The sequence below is a fragment of the Bombyx mandarina genome, chromosome 25 (genome assembly GCF_030267445.1).
Source record: "Bombyx mandarina strain Sakado chromosome 25, ASM3026744v2".
Classification (NCBI taxonomy): domain Eukaryota; kingdom Metazoa; phylum Arthropoda; class Insecta; order Lepidoptera; family Bombycidae; genus Bombyx; species Bombyx mandarina.
The window spans coordinates 1,083,883-1,099,902 of NC_143231.1; the positions used below are offsets into that span (position 1 = coordinate 1,083,883).

At 37.3% G+C, this 16,020-nt stretch overlaps 2 protein-coding genes across 4 annotated transcripts in view; one reads left to right on the forward strand and one right to left on the reverse strand.

Annotated features, from left to right (window-relative positions):
* Positions 1–7: 7 nt before the first annotated feature.
* LOC114248405 (uncharacterized) lies at positions 8–1,703 on the reverse strand. 2 transcript variants are annotated; one of them, XM_028181635.2, is made up of 3 exons: positions 1,573–1,703; positions 1,205–1,375; positions 8–156 (listed from the first exon to the last, which is right to left on the reverse strand). In XM_028181635.2, the coding sequence occupies exons 2-3, from the start codon at positions 1,365–1,367 to the stop codon at positions 89–91; spliced, it is 231 nt and encodes a 76-aa protein (XP_028037436.2). In that variant the 5' UTR covers positions 1,368–1,375; positions 1,573–1,703; the 3' UTR covers positions 8–88. The 2 variants fall into 2 exon arrangements, with proteins under 2 accessions (XP_028037436.2, XP_028037435.2); XM_028181634.2 differs by having other exon boundaries at positions 1,524–1,682.
* A 593-nt stretch (positions 1,704–2,296) lies between these two features.
* Positions 2,297–16,020, forward strand: part of Klp98A (kinesin-like protein 98A) — a 52,053-nt gene continuing 38,329 nt past the window's right edge. The window contains exons 1-3 of one of the 2 annotated variants that reach the window (XM_028181636.2): positions 2,297–2,487; positions 5,076–5,145; positions 12,380–12,490. In XM_028181636.2, the coding sequence (XP_028037437.2) occupies positions 2,435–2,487; positions 5,076–5,145; positions 12,380–12,490 (234 nt within the window). In that variant the 5' untranslated portion in view covers positions 2,297–2,434. The remainder of the gene's footprint in view (positions 2,488–5,075; positions 5,146–12,379; positions 12,491–16,020) is intronic. The other variant, XM_089738310.1, reaches the window with a different exon arrangement.

A 16,020-nucleotide genomic window follows, 5' to 3' on the forward strand; every position in this document is an offset into this window, starting at 1 on the left:
CAACGTAAACTAGCCCATGATTTTATTATTGCTTACAACATAAATAAATCAAACAATTTATTACAAGCTGTGATTGGAACTACTACATTTAGTGGTGTTCGGCAGCTTCTTTCCTTCTGATTTCAGCCCACTTGCTTACATTTTCAGGAGAGTTTGCTGAAAAATAACAAAATAAACATAGACAAACTCTTAAAATGCTACATAATATTCACCATGACTGCTCACACCTGCCAGTGAATTGCTTTATTGTGTTGTCCTGTTGTCAAGAATTGGTTATTGGATAATGATCTTTTTAAATTGACTCAAGATGAAGGCGTTTTTAAAGAAAATCTGTGCGAAGATTTAGGAGTGCTCCATATGTGGCAAAGACATAAATCACAGGCACTAAATATAAACAGTTAACAACTATAAGACAGTTACACGAAAATGTTCAATCCAAACCTTCGGGACATAATTAGTGAATAGATCAAATAAATATTCTGCTTAAGGCAATTACTTTGGAGTATTTATTTTTGCAAACAAAAATGATACAGGCTGATAGAATACTTGTGCATCAATTTGGGCAGAAGATGAAATTAATTATCCTTTTGTTTTCTTTATAGATTATCAATAGGGTTAAATATAATGCTTAATCATAGAGATAATTGGGTGTGTATAATAAAAAGAGTGTTGGTAAGTAAGATTAATCACAAAATAATAATTAAAACAGAACTAGAAATGTATGGTTGATTTTAGTATTAGTTTCCTCCAAAAAAATTAAAAACAAAGTTTTTGTCTCTTTTAGTCTGTTTCTACACTTACATCTTATCAAGCAACCGATTTTCTATAGGTTCATTAGTGAAGTTAAAAATAATTATAAACAAAAGTATGGTTATAATGGTTATATGTTGAAATTTGGAAATATTGTGGAGAACACAGCTGGATTATAATGATGTCCAGTTATGCCAAAAAAACAATTTTTACATGTTTACATGGCTACCATTAATCAAATCTTAGGACAGTGTAGTCTATAACAAAGGGAAAGCAAGACATTTACAAAACAGGACCGCCAAATTAATTTTCTGTAATAATACGAATTTGGAACAATGTTAGGTTTTTTTTTTATTTATGAGTATCACATTCTTGTAATTTTTGCTTTTGTAACTGGAATTGATCCTATTTGGTCATATTTAATAAAAATTGCATAAAATATTCAGGTGCTTACACATTTTGTGAATTTTGTAGAAGAGTGGTGAGGAAATTACGATGGCGGCAGCCCAGTAACGCCAAAGCCACAGATTCTGGAGGTAAAATTTATATGGGAACTGAGCGATCTTCGCTGAGAACGTGTAAGGGAACTTCATGGGGCGACCAGGGGCGTCCGACATCGTGAGGGCTGCAAAAATCAACAATATTATGTAATGTGTTTCAATGATCAGGATCAGTTTAAATTTTATACGATTAGTTACAGATCACTTGTTTGCCTTTTTAAAGTTAAAATCATTTGTTTATGAAGAGAATAGATAATGAAACTGTTACTATACCGTAAGTAAATGAAGAAAAGATTGAAAACACTTAATAATTTGAGATAACCTTTTCAGTTTTCTCAATGAAGTCTGATCGTAATCGAAACTTGTAATGTTGCCAAAACATTTTATATTTTCCCAGTTTCATAAATGTGGGCAAAATATTTATTGTTAAACCAATCGTAGTTAAGCTTCAATATATAGCACTGTTGGAAACTCGCCACTTGAATAAATTTAGAAAAAAAGATGTTATATGGTGTTTCATGGTATGCGAGTTATTTTTGTTTTAGAAATATCTAACCGTACCCTAAAAACGTGTTGTTGTCGCTAAATAGTAGATCTGTGAAAAATAGATATGTTGGAGATAGCAATATACACAATTCATTAACTAAGAATCCGAAAAAGTTTTTATACTAACACATTTTTTTAAGCAGTACATAGACTTTAAAAATTAGTAAAATACATTTTTAAGTGATTGTTGAAATGTTGAGTGGCAAAAGAACTCACTGCAGCCCTTAATTGGCCTCTGGAATACAAAAGTGCTTTGCGACAGAAATTGGCAAGATAATAATAGGTACATACACGTGTGGGCTCTGTTTGTACCATTTACACATAAATAGCAATAAAGAAAAAAAAAAACAAAAAAAAAACCTGTTTAGTTATTTAGGCCCTGTGGCTTTAGCATAGACCTAGGTTTCATGTTTCAGTGGGCTTTAGCCTTTCACTGACGTGCAAGTAGCTGTCAACTGTACTCTCTGATTCTCTGTCATTGTTGACGGTTTGTCAATCACGTTTGTTCAAATTACTTCAAATGTCAAAGAACGGAGTTTCGATTCTAGCAGTCACAAAACGTAAACTCATATTAATGTGTCGTATTTTGTGTTATTAAATGTGAACTACTATTTGTTTAAGTTACAATAATATAATGTATGACAATGGCCTCGGTAAAAGTTGCTGTAAGGGTTCGCCCGTTCAATCAAAGGTAAATATAAAATTTATAAAGGAATCAGCTGTTGCACTATTGTTTTTGCACAGTTTTGTATTGTCTTCGTTTAAATCGCGAATACAAACTCTAATTACAGTCTATTTGTATTATTATGAGTTAGATTAAATTTTATGTTTGATAAAATGGTATTGACGAAGGCTCCGATGTAACGAAAAAGGGTTGTTTGTTAGAATCTGTTTGTTACATTTTGAAAGTACAAAAACTAATGATGTCACGTTGAAATGACAATGACTTTCACGGTTGAGTTGCATTTGGAGCAAACTGTACCTCGGACTCGGGTCGTAGATGAAAGTTGCCGAAAAAATGCAAAATAAAATAATAAAATCAGTGACCTGGTTCATGTTTAATCATTAAATTAATTCACAAGGAATGAATTTACAAGTCAAGAATCTTAGGAACGTACGCTTGTGAGTTTGATTACTAACATGCATGTAAACAAATCAATTCCACCAATCAATAGACAGTATGTTTTTGAAAATAAAAAAAAACATATTTAGAATACACTGAATCAAATACCAATAAGAAAAATGGTTGTTCAATCATATGTTGTTATTTTCAAAACGCTATTACTTCTTATTTTATACTATATATTCAAAAAAGAGACATTTCATTTAATCCTGTTATAATAAATTAACATAATCTATCAGCATGCATTGCATTGGCAGTGCAAGGCTGATATAGGGAAAAAATAATTATCTACATGTTCAGGTCAACATTTTTGTGGCAAACAGGTGTGCTATGTGTCTAGATATTTAACATCTATAAAACTAAAAATGTATAATTTTTAGAAATATATAAAAAAAGTTTCTAGTTCCTATTGTACAGGGAATCGTAGTAGAGATGACAGATTGTAATAAAAACCATTGTCACATGTATGATAGAGCATCACTAGAGAATGACTCCATTGAGTTGGCTGATTTTGTTTAGTTTTGTTTCCAATTGTTCAGACAAGGTTTGCAATTTTTTTTTATTGCAAGATGGCTCAACGAGCTTACAATTAAACAGTGAAGGGCTTACTGAAGTTAAGTCTAAATTTGTACAGTATCTCACGGCTGTTCCAAACTCAAACATTTAATTGTATCATAGCAGAAATAGGCAGAGTAATCTCCAGGGTTATTAATAGCCTTCCACTAAAAATGCATAATTAATTAATAAGCAAATAAATAAAGTGTTAAGCTGATTGGGTGTGATCATAGAGACATGCCATCAATTTTTTTTGTACACGTCACAAATAAATCTCTTGATGACTTATGGAGCAGTGATTTATGCTTGTATTGCACCTTAATCATTCACAGCCACGAAAACTACGGCATTCGAAACGCCGTAATGAAAAAAATGAAATGCTAGACTATGTAATAAACGATTACTTAGATGGGTAGACGAGCTCACAGCCCACCTGGTGTTAAGTGGTTACTGGAGCCCATAGACATCTACAACGTAAACACGCCACCCACCTTCAGATATAAGTTCTAAGGTCTCAGTATAGTTACAACGGCTGCCCCACCCTTCAAACCGAAACGCATTATTGCTTCTCGGCAGAAATAGGCAGGGTGGTGGTACCCACCCGCGAGGACTTACAAGAAGTCCTACCACCAGTAATGTAGATATCAATTAAAGTAGCTTAAGTGAAAAAAAACCCAGTTAAAATGAAAATGCATTACATATTATTCGTCGTGTCGCGAGTGGCGCCCTGTGAGCTTGTGCGGATGAGTACCGACACATAGCTTTGAAGCAGTCATGCGTTCTAGTTTGAAGGGTAGGGCAGCATACAATACGATTGATAGCTCGACCATATATGCCATGATAAAGGCATTTACATTGCGTTTTCTATGACTCCGGTAATGACATACGGCACGTCGAACACGAGCTTAACAAATTTGAGAAAAAAAGTTTACTCTTCAATGTTAGTTTTGATTGACAACCAAATGACTAAAAATAGACTCAGAAGAAGAGTGCCTCAAGATCTACTAGATCTACTGTAGATTAATTGATAGACATTGTACATGCACCGCCTAAGAAATTGTTTTTTCTCAAAACTACGGTTGAATGTCTTAATGTTGACAGCTTACTGTAAAAAATTAAATTAACAAAAATATTAAAAAAATGTTAGTTTTTCGTTTGGGGTAATCGTGCGAGACTGAATTGAAAGCTTCGCCATCTATTGGCCAATAATGCAATATCTAATGAAGTAGGTGCGGCGTCGTGGAGGGTAAATTTGGTTCTCGTCGAAGGGTGCAAGGTGCAACTTAACCCACAGACACAGCCCGCTGAGTTTCTCGCCGGATCTTCTCAGTTGGTTATGACTCCGATCCGGTAGTAGATACATTGACGAAGCAGCTGCCCTTGAGCTGTTAGGTCTCCTTCGAAGGCGCTCGGGCCTCTGATAGCAAATCCCACCCCTCCTGGCTGAGCCTTTGTTCGCCCGCCTCTCCTTGTGAGACTGAAAAGGCCTTCGGGCCCCCAGTAATACTTTCTTCATAAATAAATAAAAGTAGCTTGGCTGTACTGTTGCCCTTCGAAGGCAATAAAATTTTTATTATAATTCTATGTTCTAATTGTTGCAGAGAAAAGGACATGGCCGCCAAACTCATAGTTCAGATGGAGGGAAAGAAAACGCGGCTCCTTACCGTCAAAGTGAGTATTTCCATTTGGCCTAATAATAAAATAATTTAAGCTCTGCTGTACCTAGCACCTGTGCTAGGACAAAAGGCATCTCCCATTTCATTCGCCCACACAAAACACAGACAACGTAGGAGTCTAAGAAGTAATCATTCGTTATGATTGGGGAATAGATATGTCTATATGTCGTAATTTATATGCGCACGTGACGTAACACGCTCCATGTTCTCCATTGTATTCGTAGCGTGTAATGCCATTATGAAGTTTGAATCCTGCAACTCGTTTGCCAATTTAGCCAACTATACAGATGCTCGAATTTAGCAGAGAACACTTTTTTCCCTACCTATGCTGATAGCCTTGTGAGGCTATATCAGCGTTACCCTAGCGTATAGGTGAGCTCACGCGGCTCAAACGCGGAGGCGTTGATAAAACTGGCCCTAGCAAGAGCAGTGCTTCGCAGAATTTACCACAGGCTTGAAAACGCGACCCACTGAGAAGATCCGGCGAGAAATTCAGTGGGCTGTGTCTATGGGTTAGTTTACTCGCTGAACCATTTGTCTTTGTATCACTACTAAACGTCAGTAATGCCAATGTATGATTGTTCAGCGAGAGTTCAGGCGTTTTGTTCTTAACCCATCGTTGAGACCAGAACGCTCAAGTACTTTACAGCAGAGATACGACGGATGGTGGATGGTTTATAGGATCCGTCGACCCGATTACGTTTGGTATGCCTACAATTTGCCAAGGGGTTACATAATATACAAAAATAATCAAATAAAAGCAGCGATATCTTTAGATCAGTATCTGGCCTCATGTGAACAGACAGCTGCTTCTTAATTATCGGTCTATCGACTGGGGGAGGGGCGAAGTTTTGCAAGCGTACAGTCTGCAGTACAGCTATCCACATAAGTAACACGTTGCACAGACAGGTACTAATGAAATCATCTGTGTTATTAACGCATTATCAAGGTCACATACTATACGCGAATGCTATTTACGAGTTATGCGTCACGGTTGAATAATTTTTTTTTTTATTTGCCTTAGAATTGTTACCGTAGCGTATTGAGGTATATGTAACAGAGCCAGGCTGTGTTGTCAATGTGTCATTCGATTTATTGGACTATAATGAAACTTATTCTGATCACTCACCGAAAAAATCGGCCCAGGAGTCTGCTGAATTTGGTACAAATAATCGAAACGTACGGAATACGTAAGTCTATGAATATCAAAGGGGATAAAAGAGATAGGAAATCAGGAATAGCAGTTCCAATAATTAATAAATTCGGGATAGAAAGGGACAGCTTTTGACCTCATGACTCAAGATGGGTAGCGGTACCCACGGTTTGTGGTCTAGTAACCATTTATAACATATCGACGAGAGAAAGGCTATTTGGTTTAAGCAACATTTTTGCAACTTCACAGGAGATCTATATAATGTTTAAAATTTGAAAAAATATCATAACAAAAATAACTTCTTTAGCTATTTCGATAGATTAAACGTAATTGAAGTTCAATTAAAAACATCGAACTGTTGATGCTGATACCAAAGAAAACGGAAATTTAATTAGAAAAATATTAATGTCGAGTGTTAAAGCGAAATGTCGCTTAAACGCTTAAATATAAATTAATTTGCGTAATTTATTAATAGATCTAGGGTAATAAATAAAAAAAACAAACGTGTGGCACTCGGGAACTGCCGCGGTAAAGCTATTGCATAGCATTTTTTATCAACTTATGCAATTATAATTAGACAATGATAATTTAATATTAAAACAATAATAAAACCAGACCACGCCATATTAAACATTAATAAAAGCAAAACCTTAACTGTCCCCTTCACACTCATAAGCTAGACCGCGCGAGAGAGAGATGGGCAGACTTTTCATGATGCGCATAGTGTGACGTCACGCCACGCGCTTATTCACAAACACTACACAAGCGCAACGTGTGAATGTGTTGAACGCGAGCTACATGGTAGGCGGAGTGAGGGGTGTGAGGTTTTTTTCGTTACCGAATTTCATGATTCGGTCGCCGCGCTCAAGTCCCGCGATAAAAGCTATGCAATAGCTTAAAAAACACATTTTGTATAACATTAAAAAAAAAACAAAATTCAAATTTTAAATAACCAATAAGCTATTGGACTTTATAATACACGATGATATCCTAAAGTGTATTAGAATAGCAGGAACTCTAATAACGATCCCATACTGATTACGGCTACTCAGAGGAAATGGCCGGTTAGACGAATTTGGATATTGTGTGGGCACATGAATTTACGTGTCTCGACATTAGGAGCATTAAATCCGATATTCTACGATTTAATACGAATTCTTGTTTGTGGGCGGCGTCTTGGCTGCCTCCACTGCTGGTTGGCATGGCATTGCAGATGTCCACGAGCGACGGTGGCTACTTTGATGGACCGTTATGTTCTTTAACCCACATTGACAATAAAAAACTTGCTATATAAATTTAACTACTACTAGCATGGTACTAAATCAGTATGAGAATCCGAAAAGTCTAGACATTAAGGAAAAGAGAAACAAAACTATATAGTTTTAAACTAAAAAAAAGAAAAAACGCTAAAGTAGCTAGTCGAACAAAAAATTAAAATAATCTGCCTTGGGGAGGACGTTAGATCAAATAAATAAAAATTTAATGCCATAGATCCTTAATACGTGTGAGTTTTAATTTAGATCAAATATATTTTGTATTTAACTAAAATTATATCGAATATTTCGTTATATACAATGACAGCCCACCGAGTTTCTCGGCGGATCCGCTACATAGCGGATTGCGACCCACTTGGGTCGCAATTCCGATCCGATAGTAGATTCAGCGCAGCACCGCCCTTGATAGGGTTAGTGTTAGTAAATTCGTCAGGCCGAGCCGCGTAAGCTCGCCTACATTTTCGATGAAGCTTGTAAAACCTCTCTAAGTTACTAGCAAACTAATCAAAGCGAGTTAAAAAACCAACATATAGTAATACGTAAGCGAATTTTGAAAAAGAAAATAGATATGGCGTCATATTCCTAATGCTCAAGCTACTTATTTCGGATATATGTCGTCATCTCAGAATCTAGACAAGTATACGAAATCGTTCGATGGTCTCCGATACGACAAAAAACAAAATAAACTAAAAATAACTAAACCAGTTACCGTTTGCTTCGACGATAAATTCACCTGTGTCGATAAATTAGGTAAGGCAGACTTCGGTAATTTGTTAAAACAATAGTTGCTTTTAAAGCTCTTTAGCAATAATATGAATTTATATAATACTTCATAATTTATTTAGTACTAGCAAACCCACCAGGATCTGCCGACCGATCTCTCATTTGACTTTAATCCTATCTATACTAATCTACAGTGGTTTTTACGGATATTCCGTTATAACTACTGAACCATGCATCTGATTGTCTTGGTATCCGTGTAGAAAATACATGTACTTAATGGACAGGCTAATATTTATATGAGTGTTGGACTCCCTAATAATAATGACAATAAATAATAATGTTAATTTTAACTGCCCAGCGAAGCGTAGCGTACGACTAGTATTAATATAATAATAGTATGAGGTCATACTAACATAGGATCTCTTGCTTTTTTTATGATTGAAAGATTATTGGTGGCCCGGAGGCCTTTCCAGCTTCACCAGGACAGGTGGGCGAGCAAAGGCTCAGCCAGGAGGGGTGGGATTTGCTAACAACTGCCCGAGCGCCTCCGAAGGAGACCTAACAATTGAAGAGCAATTGCTTCGCGAATGAATCTACTACCGGATCGGAATCGCGACCCACTGAGAAGATCCGGCGAGAAACTCAGCGGGCTGATGCATGGGTTAGGTTGCACGTCGACATCTTTGTCGAGTTCGACGAGTACGGTTACCGGGGTTCCTAAGTCTGCTCCTAGTGTTAGAGCTGAAGGTATGTAATGCAAGAGTTATTGGATCTGATGGATCCGTAAGGACGTGGGATCTCCCGCTGTGCCAATCTGAATTTTTCCTGAATATTTCACGGCAATCGGTCCCGCCGTTTCGGAATCTATAGAGAATAGTTTTTTTTTCTATATCTTAGATCGGTGGACAAGCTGACGGTGTCAAGTGGTTACTGGCGCCCGTGGACATCCACAACGTAATTGTAACAATCTTGAGACATGACTTTATCAACCCACAGACACAGCTCACTCACTGAGTTTCTCGCCGGATCTTCTAAGTGCGTCGCGTTTCCGATTCGGTGGTAGATTCTGCGAAGCGCTGCTCTTGCTAGGGCCAGCGTGAGCAACTCTCCGGTTTGAGCCCCGTGAGCTCACCTACATAGCTGAAATAGCTTCTCAAGGCTATCAGCATAGGTGGGGGAAAAAACATGACTTTTAAAAGTCAGTTTTACAATATATATGTATATTTATTTACACATGATTTTTTCATTATTTACACATGAGACATGACTTTATCAACCCACAGACACAGCTCACTCACTGAGTTTCTCGCCGGATCTTCTAAGTGCGTCGCGTTTCCGATTCGGTGGTAGATTCTGCGAAGCGCTGCTCTTGCTAGGGCCAGCGTGAGCAACTCTCCGGTTTGAGCCCCGTGAGCTCACCTACATAGCTGAAATAGCTTCTCAAGGCTATCAGCATAGGTGGGGAAAAAAACATGACTTTTAAAAGTCAGTTTTACAATATATATGTATATTTATTTACACATGGACTTTGATACATATAAATAGGTTGATTTTTATCTTATAGAAGTTCCATGAAACAGCATTATTATTATTACACTATCGGTTATACCTGTTCGCGGCCCACCTGCTGTGAAATGGTTACCGGAGCTAATAAATATCAACGCAAATGCTTCCATCCACCTTCAGACATTTTGCGGTAGGCAGTGCTCCTCCCATTGATCACGTCTACCGAATATAATACCATAACTACCGAACTCGATAAACGTTCTGCATGCATAAAATGAATGAAATGAATCAATTGAATGAAATGAACGAAATGAATGAAACGAATTAAATGAATGCATACACAACAAATCATTCAAGTCGATCCAGCCGTTTAGTTGCAAGACTGCAACGCCACCTATCGGGCTGACTTGTGAATCTAAACCACCCAGGGTGCCACCCAAACGCATATAAAAAAAACATTCAAATCGGTCCAGCCGTTTAGGACGATTTGTGTCATACACACGTACAGTAGAATTAAATTACATATATAAAATGCGTTCCGGTCTGAATGGCTGGAAATCCGTTATTCCAATGCACCCGAGATTTAACTCTCAAGGGACGCCTTCGCACTGTGGTGTACGAACTACGGCTTAGTTTTAATCAGTAGCACCATGAACTTTTTTTTATTGCTTAGATGGGTAGACGAGCTCACAGCCCACCTGGTTACTGGAGGCCATAGACATCTACAAAGTAAATGCGCCACCCACCTTAAGATATAAGTTCTAAGGTCTCAGTATAGTTACAACGGCTGCCGCACCCTTCAAACCGAAACGCATTACTGCTTCACGACAGAAATACCCGTGCGGACTCACAAGAGGTCCTACCACCAGTAACCTCCGCCGACTAAACAAACAAAAACCCCGAAACGCATACAAGGCGATTACATAAAACAGTTTTATTATCATTCGTTATTTGCTAATGGTATAGGTGAACCAGTCCGTTAATTCGATGCCAAAATATCGCATGCAAAACACCGGAATTTAAATAAATTAATAATTGAAAAAAAAATGCAACTCGTATTGTAAAAATACGGCAGGTGATGTCACAATTCACTATACGATTAATGTAAAGGCTGGGCTACACTACAAGAGTGGTTCGAATTATTAGAAAAATTGGTACCCGCTTGCGGGATTCGAACACCAGTGCATGGCTCAGCACGAACGCACCGGACGCTACGTCTACCTATAGCAGATATATTGTTATTAGTAATATTGTTATTAGTAATATTGTTATTACTACTACGGACGGATCATTTGTATCTTTAAGTTCTGACCTAACAATGGCTTGTTCGGTTATTGATCAGATTTCCATAACTACAGATTAGCTAAGAAAATAAAATTGTATTAGTCTAATCTCATCTGTAGTAGTATAGTTTGAATTTCCATTCCCTTTCCCTTTCCAACGGCCGTCTGGTGTAGTGGTAAGTGACATGGTCACTACACAAGGGGGTCGCGGGTTCGAATCCCGCCAAGGGAAGATATTTGTATGATAAATATAAATGTCTTTTCCAGGGTTATGGATGTATATTAAATATATGTATGTGTATAATAAAAATCTTACATTTATATCCGTTATCTGGTACCTGTAACACAAGTTCTTTACGAACTTATCACGGGACCGGTTAACGTGGTGTGGTTGTTAGTAAATATTTATTATTTATTTATTTATTTCCAGATTATTTCTGCTTTCCGCCCTTAATTACCATCAGAACTTACTGTTATAAAATGAAAACCAACACGGATCGTCCCGAGATCTTCAAATTAACCTAAAAATAAATTATCAAAAAAACGAAATAAAAAACACGCACTTCACGTGTGAATCAGCCCTAAAAATACTCTGATAATATGCAAACTTCACATAGTTAATGTTTAATCAGTTGCTCGTAATATTGTTGCTGATCGACTATTATTTAGAGCCGTAAAGATAAGAACGAGATAAATCTGAAACAAAATAAGTTGTGACAATTGCCGGAATCAAGTGATAACCACTAATGACCTCCCCATCCTCTGATATCTTAATAATTTCAAAGCCTATTGCGCCAGAAGTAGGAAGGCCCGCTAATTTTAGACTCAAGTACAATATTATTTTTATGATAGACTAGCGGCCCGCTCCGGCTCCGCTCGGGTCTTTAACAAAAATTTCAACGATATTTGACGTTGTTTTATTTTTTTAAGTAAAAGGAGTTATTGTTGCATAACTATAATAGTGAGACATATGCTGTCGCAACACTTTTTATAAATAATAATGTGTTCTACAAAGTCGTAGTAAATTATTGGAGTAAATTGTCGTAGTAAATTGTTACATTATTGGGGTTTTAGTAAGGATCCATATTTTTTTTTTCAAAAAAGATGCCTATGTCACTCGGGAATAGTGTAGCTTCCAAACAGGGAAAGAATTTTTCAAATCGGCTCAGTAGTTTCCAAGCTTATTCAATACAAACAACAAATCTTTCCTCTTTATAATATTAGTATAGATAACATTAAGCACTATTTTAATATTCGATGTATACTTGAATTCGTTACTTATCTTTACAGAGTAGCAAGGAACAAAATGAGGGTAGCCGTGAAAAGTACAAGGATTTCACGTTCGATCATTCTTACTGGTCATTCGACGGCGGCGACAAGCATTACGCTTCACAAGAACAGGTAAACTTCATCTTATACCTTTAAACGAGCAACTCTTGGTTTTTTTTTTGCTTGGGTTGGTGGACGAGCTCACAGCCCACCTGGTGTTAAGTGATTACTGGAGCCCATAGACATCCACAACGTAAATGCGCCAACCACCTTGAGATATAAGTTCTAGGGTCTCAAGTATAGTTACAACGGCTGCCCCGCCCTTCAAACCGAAACGCATTACTGCTTCACGGCAGAAATAGGCAAGGTGGTGGTACCCACCCGCGCGGACTCACAAGAGGTCCTACCACCAGTAACATTATATATTGCATATGAATATATATGTATATATGTAATCTGAATCTCGGAAACGGCTCCAACGATTTTCATAAAATTTAGTATACAGGGGATTTCGGGGGCGATAAATCGATCTAGCTACGATTTATTTTCAGAAAATGTTGTTTTATTCGTGTTTTCAATAATCAACTCTTCCCGACGTCTATTGGCGAATAGCGTCTAGTAATAATTATATACGAAATACTAATTGTTTTATTTCGATATCGATCAGACATTATGTAGATTTAAGTGATGACGTGTGAGCTAGGTTTTATCTCTATACAAGATTTATCGTGACCAATATACATACTTGAATATTACAATTTATTTGGTTGATGTTCCTTGTTCTTTTAATTTGTCACGTGCAAAAAGACAAGGAGGAGACTTGACGTAGTAGACGTACAGACGAGCTGGTGGCCCGGTGGGTAGTGAGGGGTTTCCGGAGCCCGTAGACATGAGGTCGAATTAACTATACGGGCACACATTACTCCGTATCATTTATAACGTAAATTAATACATTAGTTTCGTGTCAGATCCTAATCTATATATTAATAAGTAAAGCAAAAACTTTGTACCCCTTTTTTACGAAAATTGCGTGAAATTTCCTACACTTATTGAGAATATAGAGAAGGAGTACAGAATGTTAATTTTTTTTAAAATTATGCATAGAAAATACATTATATCAAAAAAAAAACTTTACACACACTACCATGTGTTCGACACACACACTCATGCATACTATTTGTTTTGTAAAACTTTTCTTAATGCTTATAGTCTGTAGTCAAATTGAGAATATTGTTTGTCATTAATATTATTTATCTACATTGTAGTCTTGGCGAAATCTGTGATTATAGAACTTTAATAGTCTTCGACAATAGAATCATAATAGTGTGCAAACTTATAGTTTCAATTAATTATGTTGAATTTCGACTATCGGGGGACCACTAGTATGATAGAAAATTGTAATTATCAATGAATAAATCACGTTTGTTTTGCTTTCAATTGAAATTACGAGCGTGTTTAATTAAAGAAAAGACAACCACAATTTTGTATCTTGTTTTTCGTAATAATTTCCTAACCATGGAATTGATTTCACATTATTTCTTGAGCAACGAACTAATCTTTGTTCGAGACCGTCAGAGCAACTTTCAATTAACGACACGATTACGTTATATCGTAGCGAATGCGGAACCGCCGATATCGTTGCACTGAAATATGTTAAGTCACCGAACGATACGATATCGGCTTGCGGTCGGACTCACCGATATCGCAGTGCTGCAACGTGGTGATGGTACGACCTCTTGTGAGTCCGCGCGGGTAGGTACCACCACCTTGCCTATATCTGCGGTGAAGCAGTAATCCGTTTCGGTTTGACCGGGCAGCCGATGTAACTATACTGAGACTTTAGAGCTTATATCTCAAGATGGGTGGCGCAGTTAGCAGGTGGGCTGTGAGCTCGTCCACCAATCTAAGCAATAAAAAAAAACGTAACGCATGAGCTAAAACGCTTTTAATATTATTTTAGTAAATTACGTATACTTAAATTTGCAATCTGAGAATGTCATCTCAATCTAAATGTTTTTGGTTTGTTAATTTTGAATTATTTGTTTACTGTTTAGTCAATAATCTTCAAAATAGATCCGACTTGAAGCAGTGTACGGAAGTTAAAAAATGGCGACGATTTTATTACTTGTATTGCTTAAGTCAATTTTACAAAGCACACCGTATGAAAATAATCACAATACGCACTTACATTACCCATGCGGACTCACAAGACGTCCACAAGACATCCAGTAATTACGCTAATTATAATTTTCATCTCAATCTAAATGTTTTTGGTTTGTTAATTTTGAATTATTTGCTTACCGTTTAGTCAATAATGTTCAAAATAGATCTGACCTGAAGCAGTGTACGGAAGTTAAAAAATGGCGACGATTTTATTACTTGTATTGCTTAAGTCAATTTTTCAAAGCACACCGAATGAAAATAATCACAATACGCACTTACATTACCCATGCGGACTCACAAGACGTCCACAAGACAACCAGTAATTACGCTAATTATAATTTTGCGGATTTGATTTTTATTACACGATGTTATTCCTTCACCGTGAAAGTCAATCGTGAACATTTGTTAAGTACGTAATTCATTAGAAAAATTAGTATCCGTCTGCGGGATTCGAACACCGGTGCATCGCTACATACGAATGCACCGGACGTCTTATCTTTTAGGCCACGATGACTTCCATTTCATTTCATGTCTCAACGCGGATAACTGTATTCACGTTGCTCTCGTTCACTGATCTAAGTAATCAAAAAAAATTACAGTTTAGCATAATTCCTTTTTCATTTGAAATACGTCCGTTCAAATTTCCGCGCACCGTGGCCGCGAAAGCACTGGCTTCGATGCGCGCTTTTAGGGCTTGCACACAATACTGCGATTCGACGTCGCATCGTAAAAATTTACGAGCTACCACGACGCATCGCAAGAACTTGCGAATTGATTCGCATAGCGCATTCCAGCGATGTTAAAGGATGGGGAATTGAACGCCAATTGTGGAAGGGAAACGCCTTGTCAGTTGTCGCACGAAATCGCATTGCAGCAATTCGTGTCGTCGTTATGTGTGTTGCCAATTCACATCGCGCTGATTTGCAATGTTGTGTATAAACCTTTACAGATCTAGAGAAATTGCACGTCAGTCTAACTCATAGACACAGCCCACTGAGTTTCTCGCCGAATTTTCTCAGTGGGTCGCGTTTCCGATCCGGCGGTAGATTCTGCGAAGCACTGCTCTTGCTAGGGCTAGTGTTAGCACCACTCCGGTTTGAGCCCCGAGCTCACGGCTCCTACAAGTTAGGGTGAAGCTGAAATAGCCTCTCAAGGCTATCAGCATAGGTAGGAAAAAAAAGCAGGTCAGGTGTGCTAGCAACGTATCGCAGCGCAACATACACTATAATTCGGTGATTCAATGTCTAAATTTATCAAAACACTTAACTTTTCAAACGTCTAGCCGTATGTAATAGGTATACCTAATGTGATTATAAGAAGAACATGAATAATACATTAACACCCAAACATTTTTCATGAACTCTCTATGAACTTTTTGTTTGACATGAATTATTTATTAAATTCAATTAAAAACAGGTTTCCTTGTTTTGGCGTCTTATATTCTATACATGATTTTTTGGGTATTATTAGCGCGATAAGGCTGTGACTATAGGGGCACG

Bases quoted from the DNA above. Each gene is read 5' to 3' on its own strand.
- LOC114248405 (XM_028181635.2), bottom strand. From the start codon at position 1,367: ATGTCGGACGCCCCTGGTCGCCCCATGAAGTTCCCTTACACGTTCTCA. The intron at 157-1,204 runs GTAAGCACCTGA...GTTATTTTTCAG, and splicing joins CTACAAAATTCACAAAATGT to CAAACTCTCCTGAAAATGTA.